The sequence below is a fragment of the Anguilla anguilla genome, chromosome 19 (genome assembly GCF_013347855.1).
Source record: "Anguilla anguilla isolate fAngAng1 chromosome 19, fAngAng1.pri, whole genome shotgun sequence".
NCBI classification, from domain to species: domain Eukaryota; kingdom Metazoa; phylum Chordata; class Actinopteri; order Anguilliformes; family Anguillidae; genus Anguilla; species Anguilla anguilla.
Window position 1 is genome coordinate 8,246,822 of NC_049219.1, and position 17,975 is coordinate 8,264,796.

Consider the following 17,975-nt stretch of genomic DNA (forward strand, 5'->3'; position numbering starts at 1 on the left):
GTAACTATTTGAAAGGAAAGTTGGATTTGTTTGTATGCAACTGGACTATATGTGCACGGATGCATCTGAGGATCAGTTGAGGTTTAACGACCAGCAGAGGGAAGTAGTGAGTCTGGAAGCGTTATAAATGCCAGAATCATACAAAGAGAAGAAGAAGCTGAAGCATCACGCAAAGCGGTGTAAAGTAATTAGTAATTTTTGGACACAACTAATTGGCCTTACATGATTATTAAAAGAATCCATGTAAAACCCAGGAATTAGATAAATCGTGTTTTTTTTTAACCATGCAGACGCTTAATCAGAATATTGTTTGAAACGGATTTTCGGGGTGTTTGTGTGCACGTTGCTGTAAATCACCTGCATGTTAAGGATTAAGATTAGTCTTCACTTTTCCAGGGTAGCAGACGCACACACACATTTCACTGGTTTACCTCTGTTTAGTGTGTGACTAAAAACTAAATTACACAGCCTAATATGTAGATTGTACTGTAGATTGTAATGTAATGCATTTCACTTCACATTCATTGGTTTGATTATTAATATCTTATTTTTAAACTCTTTTAACTGGTCCCTTCTGGTTTAAAGGAGCTGAGCAGACTCGGGGAGTGCTTCGGAGGCATCGGTGCTGGGCTTCATATGTCCCCTGGTTCAGAATGCTGCTCCCCGACTCGTCTTCAACCTTCCCAAGTTCTCCCAAGTCACTCCTCTGCTGAGTTCACTCCACTGGCTACCGGTCGCTGCCAGGACCAGGTTCAAAGTCCAGATCCTCGCCTACCCTGCAGCCAACAGGACGGCCCCCGGCTACTTACAGGACATGATTCAATCCTACACGCCAGCTCGACCACTCCGCTCTGTGGAAACAGGGCCACTTGCACCCCTGCCATTCGGATGAATCTGGGATAATTTTTATCACTTAAATTCCCCTCTTTTATGCTACACATGTACCTCCTCTGCCAATTTCATGTTACCTGTACCGCCATCCAGCACTTATACTGTACTTTGTAACATTATCTTAATGTTGTAGCTTGTCATGCCTCCTAGTTTTACTTAGCAGACGTTAGGTCAGAGTAATGTTTAATGTGTGAACTGGACTTAATGTGTTCATGGCTATGAATAACTGTTACAAAATGAGTATTGTGCCTTATTGGATCTGTGTTTTGTAGTTGTTCCAATGACCTTCTTTATGCACTTATTGTACGTCACTTTGGATAAAAACGTCTGCCGAATAATGCAATGTAATGGGTTTGCCTCCCTCTGCTGGATAGAAAATGGCATTACAACAGAGGAAATCCGATTTGAAAAATGTTGCAATGTACAAGTCGATTTTTCTGTGTGGTTATCAAATGTATGTGGACTTTAATGCTGCACACAAGTTGCCCTCTGGTGATAATAAAGATCTACTGATACCGAAATTCACTGTTCTTATTGTGCATTATTTTTATTCAGCAATGGCAGCACAACTTTCAAGACTGAAGTGGAATTGCAGAATAAAATTCCAAAACACAATTTCATTTCATTATTTAAAAGAAAATAAAATGCATTTACAAGCCCTCTCCCCAATACATATCCACTGCAGTTTAAAAAAAAACAGAATATGAGTGTTCTCCATAGTACATTACTGGCTAGATTAAATCTCATTTTTCATCCTTGTGAAAGAAAACATTCAAAGGCATAAAAAATATAACCAACTAATCACTTTCATGCACACCTATAAGATGCACCAACATTACACCTTTAATTAGGTCATCTGTTTGAACGGGACTTGTCAGTCACCTGTTGTTCTAATTATAAATCACAAATGCAAAGGAATTCCTTCAATGAATCAACAGCTTTATTTAAAGAAGCCAAAATGTGTTAGGGTGTCAGTTTATATTTTGCCACAGTTTCTTAGAGTTCATTTTAGGAGAGCACCTAATCTGGATCTGTGTGATTCAAAGCTGAGCTCTTCCTGTTTATTTCTGATGGGTCTGAGAATAAGTTCACTGATGAGCACCCAGGAATTCTTGAAGGGTTTCGTGGCGCAAGACAGAGTACCCTATTCCACGAAGCCCATTGCATTGCATCACGCCCAGCAGATTTGAGCCAGCCACAGCCGGGGGGGTTCCAGCTTTTTTTTTTTTTTTTTGGAAATATTTCTGTTGTGTCATCTTCTTCTACCCACAGAAGAGCCGGCCGATTCACAGAAGAGAAGGTGGCGCAACGGTATTGTCTTTGCCTACGGACGCAGAGGTTGGGGGTTCAAACCCCCCTTCGTCTTTGTTTCGCTTATACTTGGGTTGTCTCATCATCAGGCCATTTCTGCAGCCGCGCAACCGCTAACATGATGGTGGCGTAAAGGTATTGTCCAAAGCTTGGAACGCTGAGCTTCAGGGTTCGAATCCCCGTTCGTCCCTTCAGTTTCTACTTCTGAGGTCTGACTGTCTTCATGTCACTGCAGGAAAAACACAAAAAAAGTCAAAAAAGTTACAGTGGTGCAGAGGAATGGTTCTCGTTTTCCACTACCAAGGTCAGCGGTTCAATCCCTGCTTTCCCCTTTTCAGTTTGCGCAGCTTTTGTCCGTTGTGCTGTGTAAGTGCACAAAAAAATGTGCGATAAATGCGAAGGAGTATGTGGCGTAGGGGGCTGAACCGATCCTCAGGAGGTAGAGGTTGATGGTTCGAGTCCCCGAGACCGCACCTGAGCAACGTCGGTGGTCCCCAAGGGTGGGGGAGGTGTGTGTGTGGTGTGAGTGGACGGGCAGGCAATCTGGCCCCCCGGAATTTCCCAGAATACAACATGGGGGTTATAATATTTTTTTGCAAATTCAAAATTTTCGGAAGGTAAAAAAAAAAAAAAATTTTGACAGGGGCCCCACTCTCCGTTAGTGCATTACTACTGACAGTCCCCCATACTACTACGCAATCAAATGAACTCATTTGATTGCAGAAAGGTAGCAGTATGTAAGACTGGCAGTAGTAATGCACTAATATACACCAAAAGTGGTGCATAGAAACAAAAACAAAAACAAACAAAACCAAACTCATACATACACAGTGCCTCCATCTGGGGACTTCCTGCATGGTCAGCCCATCTGTTAGACAGCCACAGTGCTACCCTGATCAGCTCGTTGGGCTGCAGACAAGCTGGAGAGAAAAAAGGGGGGGATGCTTAAAATCACCAAAATTTGTTACATATGAACATACATTATGTAAATGCAACAGACGCATGGACATCTTTGTTTAAAGGGAGTTGGAAGGACTGCATAGGTGGAATCAGTGTATGGTGCTACACTTTAAAAGCCTTTAAAAAATCGACTTTAATGCTATGGTGGAGTTCAGGTGAAGGATTTGCCTCCCTCTGCTGGAAAAAAATGACATTACAGCAGAGCAAGTATCCGAACTCCACCATAACATTAAAGTATATTTTTTAAAGGCTGACAAATACATGCTGATTACAATGAGCTTGTAACAATTATCAGACGTCATCAAACGCGCGCTATCACGCAAACAGAGTTTGTAATGGCGCTAATCGCATTCGTCTTGAACATTCCGATTCCGTCAAAGTTTTTCTCCTCGGTAAGTTTCAAAAGTTCAATTCTGAGTTAGCTAACATTTTATGTGTATTTACTAAGCTTTCTGTTAAGCAGGATTAGCTGTGTGTTGCCTTGGTGGACTGACATGGCTGTTTTTAGCTTCTCAGGCAGGCATCACATCAGAAACTGTGTAAATCAGCTGAAATGAAGCGACTTTAGCAGCCAGTAACTGTTAGCGCACATAAAGCCTAAAACTATAAGCCACATTCCTCATGAGAAAAACTAACGTTGAACGGACGTTCACTTCTTGTGGAAGCGGCCGCTTCCCCGTGTTTTGTTCGGAACACGATGAGTTTACGTTTGTACAATAAGTGGAATATATCTGAGTAACTTGGATAACTGGCAGTTTTTATTTAACTTAAGCTCATTTTGTTCATTCATTCAGAGGCTTAATGAACAGTCAATTTTAACAATGAAGAGGAAGAGGACCCTAAAAGATTTCTTTTTTTTTTTTTGGTAAGTGTGGTCGTTTTGCTTAAAAAACCAAAACAAAAAAAAAACAGTAATGCTGAATAGGAATGAAAACAAAGACAATATTAAAGCCCAAAGTCATGTGTAGAATAAGTAATTTTTCATAATCAAAAACATAAAACATGTTTAACTAATGCTATTGTGTTCTCTCTGTTCGTTATAAGTGCTCCACTGTTTAACCTGTTTAAATCACACGTTAGAACCTATTTTTTTACAGTCTCTGGTTAGAACTTTCTGTAGGAGATGCTGTAAAGGTCTGCGTAGAAACAAACCACTTTACCAGTTTCTTAGACAAGCTGTATTGTTTCTATAGTCAATCTCCTAAAAATCTCAGAGAGCTGGATCGAGCAGCATCAGCAGTGGGTGCACATTTGCGCAAGATAGGCCGTGTGTTAAATGTGAGATGGGCGGCTTCTTCCTACAGAACTGCTGAAGCTGTGTGGAACATGTACAGTGCTTTGCACCAACATTGGTCATGTGCTGGTAAAGATGAAAGGAGGAGCTCTGCTGAGAGATGCATGTATGAAGGGCTCTCAGCAAAACTGGCCTCCACAGATTTTATTAAAAATCTTGGGCTTGTGTTTGATGCTTTAGAAGAGCTAAAAGACTCGTCAGAGTTATTGCAGGACAGAAATGTCCGTCTGTCAGATGCTGTCAATATGGTAAAAAGGCAGGCTTACATTTTTTCAGCTATGAAGGAGACACCAGGGCCACACTATCAAATTGCCTCTCAGGCTGTTGAGAATGGCACTTTTAAAGGGGTGTTGGTTAAAACAAATGCCAAGCAAAAAGTCACTAAAACCTAAGAAGCTTTTCCATGAACTGAGCAACAGCATGATCTCAAGGATGGTCCCAAAGGATGAACTTGAACTTTCTGAAAAGCTGAACGTGCTTTCACCTAAAACCTGGCCTACTCCAGTGCCATTGCACTATGGAGAGCTCGAAGTAAGAGAACTCTGTGACTGTTTCAAAATAAGTTACTCTAGTGTAAAGCAAGCCTTCAGAGACTTTAAACAGAATCCAGATATGTTACCCAGGGAGGGACTCTTAAAACTGAAACAAGCAGCTGATACAATGGTTTTAAGCACAGCCGAATGTGAACGAGGATTTTCTGTCATGAACACTGTTGTCTCACCACTTCGCACTCAGCTGAAGGTAGAGAATGTTTCCTGCCTAATGTTTATCAACATAGTGGGTCCACCATTAGAGGTTTGGAACCCAACAAAGTATGTCAAGAAGTGGGTCATGACCAGGAGGTCAGCAGACCATACAGCTTGTAGAGAGAGACAGGAAAGACAGGAGAAACATGCTTTCAGCCCTATTTGGAACCTCATGAATTAAAATGAAATGACTGTAAAGCTAATATGTGAACTGATGGCATGAGATATACATAAGTGGTGTGAGATGTAAATGTGGCGTAAGATGCTGTGAGATGTAAATAAAGATGCTTTGAAAGACGTTGATCATTGACGGTAATATGTAAACAAGGGCTCCCCCTCCTTAGAAAACCCGATTTAACCACTGACTATACGTACAGTACTTACTGTATATATGACCACAGTAATAATAAAGTCTGGAACATTAAGATGGAATAACGCCTGACACGAAAGATATTACATTTACCTGCCAATCTGCAAGTTTACTGTAAGCTGTAGTAACAAAAATGTCAGACCAATCAATTCAGCCAAGGCAACAAGCTAGCTACTGCTGCTAACTGAAGTGGATCACTGTAAACACGACCGCTATACAATTTATATAAATTTGAGGGACAGTCAGAGAAAGCAAACATGCCTCCCATCAGGTTTAGTTAGCTAAAATGACAGTGGCTTATAACGACAGAATTATTTAAGCAACACAAATAAATAAAAATAAATTAAATCTTAAATTAAATGATGGAGTATAACGGTACTTTATCATAGAGACATGATACTTCACGACGTGAGGAGAAGCATTAAATATTAGCCACGTTAACAGGAGGGGAGTGGCATGGCTGCTTACAACTGGTTTGCTTACGTTAGCTAGCTTGTTTGCTATCTAGCTAATGTTATCCACACAGCTCGCTAGCTTGTTCATTTATTGATGCAAACTGTTGGGTTAAATGTATGGACATTATCGGACATCAACGCGAAGTGTATTTCCAAATAAAGTTCAAGTTAACTGGCCATCATTATACGTAAACTTCGGTGCGAAAAAAAATGAACCTACCTTTCGGTCGCACACTGCTTTTGGGTGAAAATATTTACAAGTTTCAGACGGCACCGCATGGCGTTTCGACAATGGCTTTTTCGGGAAATGAAGTCCAACGCCAGATCCGATTCAGCAATTACAACTACTTATGGACTACAAATCCCATAAGTACTTTCATAAATACAAATATTGCGTCACGGTTGTTCAAACCGTATTTATTCGAATAAAGGGGACACACGGGTAGCGCTTTCCGCAAAATTTTAACCTCACCATTGAATTTAAGAAAAAATAATAATAATCTGGAAAATTAGTAAAATTACGTAAAATTTCATTTTCAGGAAGAATTAGTTATACGAATTTATAGCATAAATTACAAGCAATACAAGTGGCTCATTAGACATGGCAACAAATAATTGTGCCAAACTGTTGTGTGTATTATTTGGCAGTTTTAGATCGTAGGCTAGATATTCTGGTGTGAATACTCTGGCAGTTGTGTTCTGGACACGTTGCAGTTTTTGGAGTGTTTTGCCTGGTAGACGCTTTTTGGCGTCTTCGAGGGCGAGAGTTGCGCAACGTTTTGGAGATGGAAAAAATGCATTTTTTTGTGATAAAGTTGATTTGGGGTTCGAAGGCAAGTGAGGGGTCAAAGGTGACACCAGGGTTTTGGGTGGGATGTGCCCTGGTGCACGAGCTGCTCTATATTTAAGTGGGCAGCACAGCCGTGACCTTGAGCCGCGGCGCAGAGAAGCCCAGCAGGGCCCGGGCCGCACATGCCGTGCCCTCCCACCTGGATTCCGGCGTGCCCCCCCCAGCGCAGCTGTCCGATTGTCACATTACGGGCGAGCGCGGGGCGAGATTAGCAGGACATTACAGCCCCAAGTGGAGAATGCAGGGGGGAGCGGGGAGCGGGGAGGCCAAGGCACCGCGGGTAAAACGGTACGAATCCTCTCTCTCCCGCCCGGGGGATTCAAGTCTCAGCACAGACTCGGCCTGATCCCTACCATCCCGTCCTCTGGATAGGACCTCAGCTTTAGCCCGGCCCCAGCAAAGCTCAAGAAAAAAGTGTTAAGCACTGAGCAGAGCTCTAAATCAGTCTGACAGACACGCCCCCAGTAACCCCACAGACACGTCCACTGGAAATCCCACAGACGTAACATCGTAGCCCCACAGACACAACATAGTAACCCCATAGACACACCCTCGGTAACCCCACAGACACGCCCCCGGTAACCCTGCAGACACGCCCTCGGTAACCCCACAGACACGCCCCCGGTAACCCCACAGACACGCCCTCGGTAACCCCACAGACACGCCCCCGGTAACCCCACAGACACGCCCCCGGTAACCTGGTCCCCGGCCAGTTGAAATAACTTAAAGTGAAGGACAAATAACAGCCGAGCAGCCAATGATCGTCCAGACCTCAAGGTGCATGCCACTGCTCCATGAGGCAGCACCTGCGGATACCCGGCGCACATATACGCACACGCACACGCACGCCACATGTATGCACATACACACACATGCACACATGCAGTCATACGCATACACCGACACGCACGCACACACACAAATGCACGCCCGCTTGCACATACATGCATGCACACGCTCACGCGCACGCACAGGGAATGGGCACAAAAGGTCAATTCACAGCTCTTGCTTTGAGCTCTGGCTCATAGTGAAAGAATTTAGCACCCAACAGACTTAGCAAACACACAAAGCGAGAGGTCAGGATAAATAGGCTTTTTATTTTTTCCTGACAGCCGCTCACATTCTTTTGTGTTTTGTGAATCCGCAATGTCTTCTGGACCTCTGTGAGAAGACATCTCTCTCCCCCCATGCACAAGAAGGACTGAAGTCAAGTCCATTTTAATTCCGTCAATCTGGGACATTGGGAAATAAGGGAACAAATCGTGATTTTAAATAAGTCGTGATTTTAAAAATGGCCACAATATTGTTCAATGTTTTTTTTCAACTGATGGGCTGAATTTATTTCACGAACGGTTTACATATAAATAGAATTGGCCCCAACCTTTTGCCCTGCGATACTAGCATATTTGTGCTTCCTCCAGTAAAAACGCTGTCAGCTTCATAATGCTTTTAATGCTTAAACGATGCTCCGGTAAATGTTATTATTTATATTTGCATGTTTCTGGTTTGATGTGCACATGTTATTACATTACTTGGATGTTGTATTTATTCACGCACAATACGAATTTGTTACAAATAGAAATTTATTCTGTTTGTTTTTGCTAACATTTATTCCGGTGTAATGGATGTTGTTACTGCGTTTCTTTTCAGGAAAGGCTCCGGTTTGACCGCTACACATTCCGAATTTCCAAACGGGAACTATGCTTTGCTGCTCGGCGAATACAGGACTAGTTCCACTTCGCGATGTTGGCTTCACTTCAGCGAACATACGAACGTGTTCGGCGACGTTAGCGACCGCAAAGGATGATTTTATGGAAACCAAAACGAAAGTATTTGAACGCTGCCCTCATGGAATGCGCGCATCTCTTTACCCTGCCGGGAAGCACAACAGCAATGAAAATACGAGCTGCGCGCTGTCATAGAAACGAGTGATGACCGTTATCCTTAGTCAAAGAATATGAAACTAATCGCCAGCACGTGCAGCCCTTGTAACTCCAGCGTAACTGATATACAACCGGTAACCCAGTATACTCTACAAGCTTTGTCTAAACATTTATGGCCACAATTCTTTTAATAACTTGTCGAAATTGGATTAATTCTACTTCTAAGAAATTAAAAGGAAAAAGGACTACTCAACACAGCTTGCTCAACACTTGCTAAGCAAAACATTTCCCAGTCCTGACAATGACTCTAAAAGCCTAAGTAATTAGTTGCTCATTTAGTTCAGGTGTGATTGGACCATTTGAATTGTAGCGCATTCACATCCCTTTTATTAAGACATCTTTGTGTGTTGTACAGGCGTCAAGTGATGTGAATTGAATTTCCGACAGTTATTGTCTTCCCATTCTGGGTATGTGTACTTGTGGGGATAGCTTCATACAAGACCATTTGTATGAAGCTATGAACCATGTTACTTCAGCATTATATCATTGACTCTTTCAGAGGAATAAATGGGTATATACCTAAAATTCGTCTCATGGTTTTTTATGTTATGTCTGTGGGATTTGGATACTCCAAATAAATTTTGATTCAGTCAAATGCTGAATCGAGCACAAAAAGAGAGATAATTTTACACATTTTATCAATATAAACATGTAATGTGTATATAGACATCAATACTACCAAAAGAAAGAATAAAAAGGTAAAATAGGTGAAAAAGTCAGTGCTATTGTTGTCTGAATATCACTTATTTTGCTATTACCTGCACTGTGACTCTGAAGTGCCTGTTTTAGGGTCAGATATGTTTGTGACATTCAAGTCATGTACCATTTCTTTCCACGCAAGATCTGCATGTCCTTTCTGTTTAGTCACCTGCAGTGTGAAATGTTTACCCTGGGGATTCCATATTCTTTTAAATGAGTAGTTTTCCCATTTTCTCATATGGTGCAATTCACTATGGCAGGCAATTACCAAAATATTACCGCTTGCTATTTATTACTATTTGTTCCAGGGACATGATACTCGGGTTCAGATAAACCAACTCTTTGGCATTCAGGTGAACCCAAATCCCTTAAAAACGGAAGTATTTTCACCAAAATAAAAGTCTTGTCCTGGATTTGACATCTTTCAAAACAGAAAATATGAAATTCGAAACTCCCATGTCACGATTTTTATTTTAAGTTACTACCGCTTATAGCGACTGGAAGGAGACTCACTGAAGACCGGAATGTGTATTCCAGTCTAACAATAGACAAAAGCGATTTTCCACACTGACCAATCGCAGAGCAGAAGGGTCACGTGAGTAGGAAGGGATGTATTATGTGAGGTTTGGTGGAGGAGTAGGGCAAGTGTGAATTCTACAGCTCAAAGAGTCACTGCCTCTTCCCCAAGCTTTCAGGTAGGACTGGTGATAACGATCCCCGTTCCGTTTAATTGGGGGAGTGCATGCCTTCCATGTTCCAAGGTTTCGCCTTAACCTGCGGAATCTCTGCCAGGGAATTTGATGCTTGAGTGGCACACTAAATAATCTGCAATATGATGAAAGCGACGACCGCATTTGCTACATAATCCCCAACAAAAAGTTTCTTTTTTTTTTTTTTTTTAAAGTTTTTGTCTAATCCTCGCTGTTTGACAGAAATGATGTCCCTAATTATAAGGTTTGCATGGATTGAGCTTTTCACTCATGGTTTTAAATCAATATTAATATCAAATATTAATTTAAATTAACTGCTGTTAACAGACAGTATTTCCTCATTGTCTTTCTTACTTTAGCTGTAGCCTTTTATATGGTGTAAGAGTAAGCTTATGCATTATAAGCAACACATTTAACACCAATGTCAAGTACTTTTGATCAGCTGTGAATTATTTGTGGACCGACCAAGGGCACTCCACAATAAGGGTCCAGGAGACAGGTGGTGGTTGTTATTCATTCCATCTTTCTTCTAGATTGTTCTGTGTCGTTTCTTGTGACTCACTTGTCTAAATACTCGTTTAATTTTTATGTTACCTGTCACAATCCTATTCCCAAATGAATGCTTCTTTATCAAAGTGATGTCAAAGATCGAAGAACTTCAAATCACCTCGCAGGGACGGAACGTTGTACACTGTCAGTCTGTGCCAGATTGATATCTAAGGTCATCGAGAGAGAGAGAGAAAAAGAAAGAGAGAAAGACTGTAAAAATAGTTAGAATATATTTAAGCAGGTCAAAACCTCTTCCAGTTTCATAAAATTAACAAACAATAACACCTGACAAGTTGAGCAGGAAGGGATAAATGGCAATGTTAGCTAGCTAGTATGTCGATTCTTACTGTGGATACTGAGTGGACAAATTCTATTGACAATGATGACAATGAGTGACAAAATACATTAATTGTTCATTATGAGGAGAGATCATCAATATTATTTGATTGTTTAGACTTGTGCCACTGTCTATTTTTCTATTTGTCTTATATTTCAATAAGTTTTCTGCTCTGGCAATAAGATGTAGTGTCAACGAACCCTTTAAAGTGTGAAATCACAAATATGTGATTAGAATGTTCTTAACTGAATGTTCTAATGTTGATGTCACAATCACTACTGGTAATTGAAAGCAACAAAGTTCTAGAACACTGTGAATGTTGAAAAGAAAAGCATTCCAAAAAAACCTACACTTCAAAGGGTTAGGCTACTGATTGGCAAATATCGGTGTCTGTTGCACACAAACCAGAATTAAGGCCTTGGTGAGCTGATCCCGCTTCTCTCATCTTTACGTATTCTTGTGCGTGTTCTTATGTAAAAAAAAACAACCTGCGTGCAGAACGTTCCTTTTGCGCGAACTGTGTTCTGCCAACGTTTCCTGTCGGACAGCGTCTGTATTACAGTCAAACGGCGCGGTCAAAATTAGCCCTGGCGGGGAGATATGACGTGGCATGATTTATGGTCCGAGGGGACGGCCATTGTTCGTAGGAGAGTTTCACACCTGTTCCAAACTGCGGTTTATCGTTCTTAAAAATAGCCCTGCCGCACATTACACTGCAGCTCTTTTACAAACTGAAAATAATATTGCAGCATAGCTGAAAGATTTATTTTAATTCCCCCTGGAATTTATTTGAATGTACAGCCTCTATATATAAGCATTGTAGAATATAAAACTATTTAATTGAACACTTTTCTCTGATGTAAATATGCTTTACAAGAGTGTTCAGATTTGTTCTTCAGAGATTGGGGACTCAGTTCAAACAATATCTGTCCTTTGACTTACAAAAACGATGCTTGTTTCTTTCTGTTTAATTTTCATGCTCACTGATCAAGCTTGCCAAACTGTAGACTCCACTACTGGTCCTACAGCCCATTGATTTCAATAGGTGGACTACTGGTCCCCCAGCTCATAGAGTTCAATGGGTGGACTACTGGTCCCCCAGCTCATAGAGTTCAATGGGTGGACTACTGGTCCCCCAGCTCATAGAGTTAAATGGGTGGACTACTGGTCCCCCAGCTCATTGATTTTCTGCTATACAATCAGTGCTTTTTTTGTATTAAGTTTAACCTGAAATTAATTAAACAATTTGGGGAAGGTGTGCGTGCATGCATGTGCGTGTGTGAGTGTGTGTGTATGCGTGAGTGAGTGTGTGAGTGAGTGAGTGTGTGTGTATGGGTGATGTAACTCACACTGCTGTAATTCTCCGCAGTGCTCAGTTTGCTTGCAGACATGGCTGACTCAGAGGAAGTCGTGGAGGAGGTGGTGGCTGAAGTGCAGTGAGTACTTCTCTCTTCTGATACTTTGTGTGTCGCTGATGTCATCGGTGGTGACAAAACAGGTCTTATGCCTGTTTATGGCTGTGGAAATAAACATTTATTTATGTTTCGTGAAATTACTTATGAGGGACCATTAACAAAGTGTTCAATTCATTTATGTACATGTGTAAATATAATATCTGTTTGCTGGACAGCACACAATGGCATTAGTTCATGCTTTAATTCCTCATCTGTCCCCTCTCTTTTTTTTCACCTGACTTGCACATTCGTGATGAAGGGAGGATGGTAAGAACGACTGCATGCTTTCTGCTCAGATCGTTAATTAAGTCATTAAGCCTTTCGCTAAGCTCAGTCACTAACGAATCTCGTGTTCACATGCTAGAGGTTGCCCCTGCATTGCCCCTGCATAGATTGAGACTGAAACTAATTTGCTGATTCATGTCCCGTTCACATGTCAGAGGTGGAGGTGGCCCCGGCACTGGAAGGTAAACATACTGCTGCGGGTGGATGAATGAAGTTTGTATTAGCGTTTTGCTTCGATCACTCTGTGTGTGTGTGTGTGTGTGTGTGTGTGTGTGTATGGATGGGAGTGAGTGAGTGAGTGAGTGAGTGAGTGAGTGAGTGAGTGAGTGAGTGAGTGAGTATGTATCTATATATATATAAATAAAATGAGGACTGTAAGGCCATTTTAAACAGTTAAATGTTTGATCTTTTCACTGACCTAAAGGTGATTGTTTTCCTGATAGCTGCATACACACTGACTGATTGTTCTCGTGTTCACATAGATGAAGCCCCTGTGGAGGAGGAAGGTAAGGTGTTTGGCAGATGTAAATCTGTATGCATTTATATTACATACCGTACAGACCAAAGTATACAATCTTCATTCAGTATTCACAGGCCAGGTCTTGCCATTGGCTGTATCTGCTAACCAATTAAATCTCCTGTTCATATGCTAGAGCTAGAGCCTGCCCCTGCCCCTGCCGTAGAAGGTAAAGCTTTGAGTGCATGTGCGTGAATGTTGCAATTTGCATGCCTCATGCCATTATTTTATTTGACGTTATGCATTGAGCATACTAAATAAGAAGAAGGAAAGACATTTTGTATGGCTTTCTAATTGCTATTTTTGCTAATTAATCTTATGTTCACGCATTAGAGGTGGCCCCAGAAGAGGAACCAGGTAAAGGCTCTGCTACGACTGACTTTGAAATTTGGAGTATTTGTGCCACACTCTCTTTACTTAAAAAGATGTTAAAATGTTATTTTGCAAATTCATGTTCATTTTCCAATGAAAAGAGCTACTGCTAAGGGCTGTAATTGCTAACCAGTTCATCTTATGATCCCATATCAGAGGAGGCCCCTGCTGAGGAAGAAGGTAAGCTTCTTAATCTGAATTATGGCTAAAGGCTACTTTTTAATTTATAATATCTGAGCCACACTCTCTTCACTACAAAAGATGTCAAGATCTTATTTTGACAATTTATTGTTAAGTTTTTTCAAATGAAAAGCGCTACTGCTAATGGCTGTATTTGCTAATCTATTTATCTCATGCCCACGTGTCAGAGAAGGCTCCTGTCGAGGAAGAAGGTAAGGGTCTGTTTATATTTCAGTATCATATGAAGTGTCTCACCTGTCCTAATCTGACTTATGGCTACAGGCTACTCTTTAATGAACCTTCTCTTGTCTTCATACAGCGGCCGCCCCTGCTGAGGAATCAGGTGAGGCTCTCGTAGCTCTGAATGTCTGTCGACGTCTCGACGCACTTTTTAAAAATGGGTTTAAAAAATGAGCCACGTTTTAACTCGCGTATCTCATGTTTGCTTAGAGGAGGCTCCTGTGGATGATCAAGGTAAACTTTTCTAGTTGATCTGTGTACGTCCAGCTCTGTAAAGTCACTCAGGAAAAGAACTTCTGCTAAGCTATTGTAACGTAGGCTAATGTAATTTAAAATGTTTATTGAGTTGTTATAATGCACACACTATAAGTAGGCTACATTTCTCATTTCTAGATTTAAAAATCTGAAGGGTAGGGTATATTTTAATTAATTCCTCTCATGATTTGTTCATGTAGAGATGCCCCCGGCCGATGAAGGTAAAACTTTATTGTAGTTTATTTTCAGATCATGAATGAGAGATTCCTAGCGGTGGCTGTATTTATGCACTAATTCATCTCATGTTCATGCTAGAAACTCCCGCTCAGGAGGAAGGTAATTCTTTGGCTGAAAGTGAATTCGTGTTAACAGTCAGAACGTGCATGGTGTTGCACTTTATGTCAAATGTTGAATAGGCCTATGTCGTTAAAAGTATTTATGAATTGATTAATTTTTGGAAGGATAATCTTGGACTTTATAAAGTTAAATGGGTGTGGGTGGACTTTTTCAAAGATAGAAATAAAAAAGCAAAAAACATTAGTTAAGTACAACACGTTGACCGCATTTTGTCTTTGCTACTGTGCTGTTCATGCACTGTTTCACCATGAGCAGTAAATGGCGCCGTTCAGCCAATTATAAAATATACCTTGATTTATTGTATAAAAAAGTTACTGACAACTACGAAGGGATAGTATATGACAATATATGATAAACAAAAATATGTCTATTTAATGAATGGTAAAATAAATAAATAAATAAATAAATACCACTAGCCACATGCTAATAATTATATTAGTTTCATGCTTAATGGTTGCACTTTACCGGTTAATGTACTGCTGTCAACAGTTTTTTAATGATTGCTGTTGCGTCATTAATTATTAATTCCATACATTTTGCTTTGTTACTGAATGTAATCAATGACGTATTTCCACACTTTGATGTCTGTTCGCGTGATGTGTTTATATGTGCATGTATGTTGCTTTTTTATGGTTTTTTATGGCAGTACTAATAGAATTTCATTTTGCATGTATGCTTTCTTGATGAGCATATGTATGATACTGATATGCCATTGTGCGCCATCTTAGAGAATTCCTAGTGTTACACAGGGGTAATAAAATAGGGCTAGGACAGTTTTTGTAGCATCAACAAAGACATAGACAGAACACTATAAACTGTTTGGCATCACCTTAAACAGCAGCATCTCCACCAATCAGAGCATATGTTGGCAACAAACCCATTCAACAATGCAGATGACGATTGGTGTCGGTGGGTGTCCAGGAGACAGTGTCCATCAATCACCTTCAACCGTTGTTCAATTCCTTGTTACCAACCACCAACTTGCTCCCTGATTGGTGGAACTCTTTTCTCTTATCTGCAAGTTGGTGACATCCCAGCTGTGTTATCTCTAGTTTATTATCCCCGGTGTTGTGAAGAGTTTTAGCTTGGGACAGTCGCTGAATGCAATAACTCTCTTGCTGTCTCTTGCCTCGTTACGCTGACTCTGTCACGCGCAGTGCCTGAAGCCAAAGGTAATAATCTTCACCGCTTTGCTTCTCTTATCATTTTACTGTCAAAACTAAGGTTTGGGCTTTGGGCTGTTCAGGAATATATATTTCAGTAGAGCCACTGCTTTCAATTCTGATTCTCATTGAAAGAGATAACAGGCTCATCTGTATTGTTTTAGATGTAAATATGAGATTGTATGGTCAATGTCTTCGATGTAAACAGAAGGCACAATCCTGTATGATCCCTGTCCGTCATTTCAGTTGTTACATGAATGATAGAAGAATTGCTTGTTTAAAAGTGGAAATGCCATCTGTGGTGGTGAATTCTTACCGATGAATAGGTGTTTGATTGGTACGGTCTACCCTTCCTCTTCTCTGGCCACTCCCACTCACCCCTGGCCCTACCCCCATGTTTCTTAATCCATAACAGCAATGGAGTCAGTGTGACAGATCCAGGGGTCACATCCATTTTAAATCAGTCGACCTCAGAAACGCAGGCCTGTCTAAGCGAATGTTCTCAGATGCTGTGGCCGATTACAAACCCACAGAGCACAGGCTGTTATATGCTATCTCACTACTCCAACAGAGCACAGGCTGTTATATGCTATCTCACTTCTCCAACAGAACGCAGGCTGTTATATGCTATCTCACTTACTCCAACAGAGCACAGGCTGTTATACGCTATCTCACTGCGCTAAAGTAGCAGCTAGCCGTCTGACTGCATTTGGCTGACTGCATAGGTGCCTTCCACTCTGCTACTACCAGCTTTCGATAATTGCCTGGACTTGACCACTCAAAAATGAAATCCTTTTACGCCCATCACAAAAGCCCTCTCAGAAAGGATAATTTGACTGCCAAGTTTTGTACTTCACATCATATTTGCCTGTGCAGGTTTGAGCACGATATCACTGTTTACCTTTTTATGTGTTATTGCTCAGCGGAAGATGGTGTGTAACTTCTCTTGCAATCTTGCTTTTCTTTCGACGATCGTTTATTTCTCTTCCCTGCAATGATAGCTCCAGCTGATGGAGAAACTACAGGCGAATAGTAATGCTATGTTAACCTGTAATTAAAATGGGTTTTAATTGATGCTTTTTTCTGCTTTTATTTAATTCCACAAAAAATTCAATTTCCACCCTGTTGACTTGCAGAACCGACCGAAGGTAAGTTTACATTTAAAACTGAGTATGACGTTGACGCAAATTCTTTCATAATTTGAAGTTGGCACAAAACTCATTAAACTTACATTTCCATGTCTTGGCAGATGAATCCAGGCCAAAACCAAAGTAAGTTTGTATTTATTATTTCTCAATTTAACATAAAGGTCCCTTTCAAACCAATTTGTGTGTGAAATGGCAGTTAGAATTTAATTTCATAATTACAATTGGTTGAAATTACAATTTCATCATTTCAGCCGTGTCTGTAGAAATTGTGACATGCGATGAATAAATTATTATATGCGTTTCAGTTTGTGAAATGCATTGAAAAGTCATTTAACCAGTACAGGTGTTCTGAAAGTAAAATTTATGCATTTTAATTTTTGCAGGATGTTCGTGCCAAATATCGCCCCACCTAAAATCCCAGAAGGAGACAAAGTGGACTTTGATGTGAGTGGGAACACTTTTATTCTGTCAAATCTTCTTTTTTCGTGCTACTGGCTTTTGGGTACATGCATGTGATATTTGTGTCTGACATGGACTTGTGTGAGGAACTTTGATGAAGGGCCTTTGAGCTTTTTGGGGACTTTGTGTCTGGTATCTGAGTTTTATGAGTACTTTGTGGCTGGTGTAGGGGTTTTATGGGGTCTTTGTGTCTGGTATAGGGGTTTTAGGAGGTTGTGTGTATGATGCTGTCTATTCACCGTCTGCCAGGACATCCACAGGAAGAGGCTGGATAAGGATCTCCAGGAGCTTCAGTCCCTGATCGATGCCCACTTCATCCAGAGGAAGAAGGACGAGGAAGAGCTGCTGGCTCTCGTCAGCAGGATCGTAAGTCCCCACGCCTCCCCGCACGAGGGCCAGTGGGAGAGCGGTGCATTGTGGGTGGGAGCGT

General features: G+C 41.0%; 1 protein-coding gene and 1 long non-coding RNA gene across 18 annotated transcripts in view; one reads left to right on the forward strand and one right to left on the reverse strand.

Moving 5' to 3' along the window:
* The window catches only part of LOC118219299 (troponin T, cardiac muscle-like), an 84,730-nt gene that overhangs the window by 26,037 nt on the left and 40,718 nt on the right, over window positions 1–17,975 (forward strand). For 3 of the 16 annotated variants that reach the window (XM_035402388.1, XM_035402407.1, XM_035402408.1), the window contains 7 exons: window positions 14,619–14,639; window positions 14,734–14,754; window positions 15,933–15,947; window positions 17,075–17,086; window positions 17,188–17,209; window positions 17,470–17,530; window positions 17,795–17,911. The exons of 2 other annotated variants lie outside the window; for them this stretch is intronic. In XM_035402388.1, the coding sequence (XP_035258279.1) occupies window positions 14,619–14,639; window positions 14,734–14,754; window positions 15,933–15,947; window positions 17,075–17,086; window positions 17,188–17,209; window positions 17,470–17,530; window positions 17,795–17,911 (269 nt within the window). Of the gene's footprint in view, window positions 1–10,147; window positions 10,215–12,484; window positions 12,552–12,828; window positions 12,837–13,009; window positions 13,037–13,297; window positions 13,361–13,507; window positions 13,541–13,704; window positions 13,729–13,899; window positions 13,924–14,111; window positions 14,136–14,242; window positions 14,267–14,373; window positions 14,398–14,618; window positions 14,640–14,733; window positions 14,755–15,932; window positions 15,948–17,074; window positions 17,087–17,187; window positions 17,210–17,469; window positions 17,531–17,794; window positions 17,912–17,975 lie in introns of those variants that run through there. 11 more of the 16 variants (XM_035402377.1, XM_035402380.1, XM_035402387.1 and 8 more) reach the window with 8 other exon arrangements.
* On the reverse strand, window positions 1,810–12,486 carry LOC118219325. 2 transcript variants are annotated; one of them, XR_004763692.1, is made up of 3 exons: window positions 12,465–12,486; window positions 3,030–3,122; window positions 1,810–2,431 (listed from the first exon to the last, which is right to left on the reverse strand). It is a non-coding gene; the product is annotated as an uncharacterized LOC118219325 (long non-coding RNA). The 2 variants fall into 2 exon arrangements; XR_004763691.1 differs by lacking the exon at window positions 12,465–12,486 and adding an exon at window positions 6,248–6,271.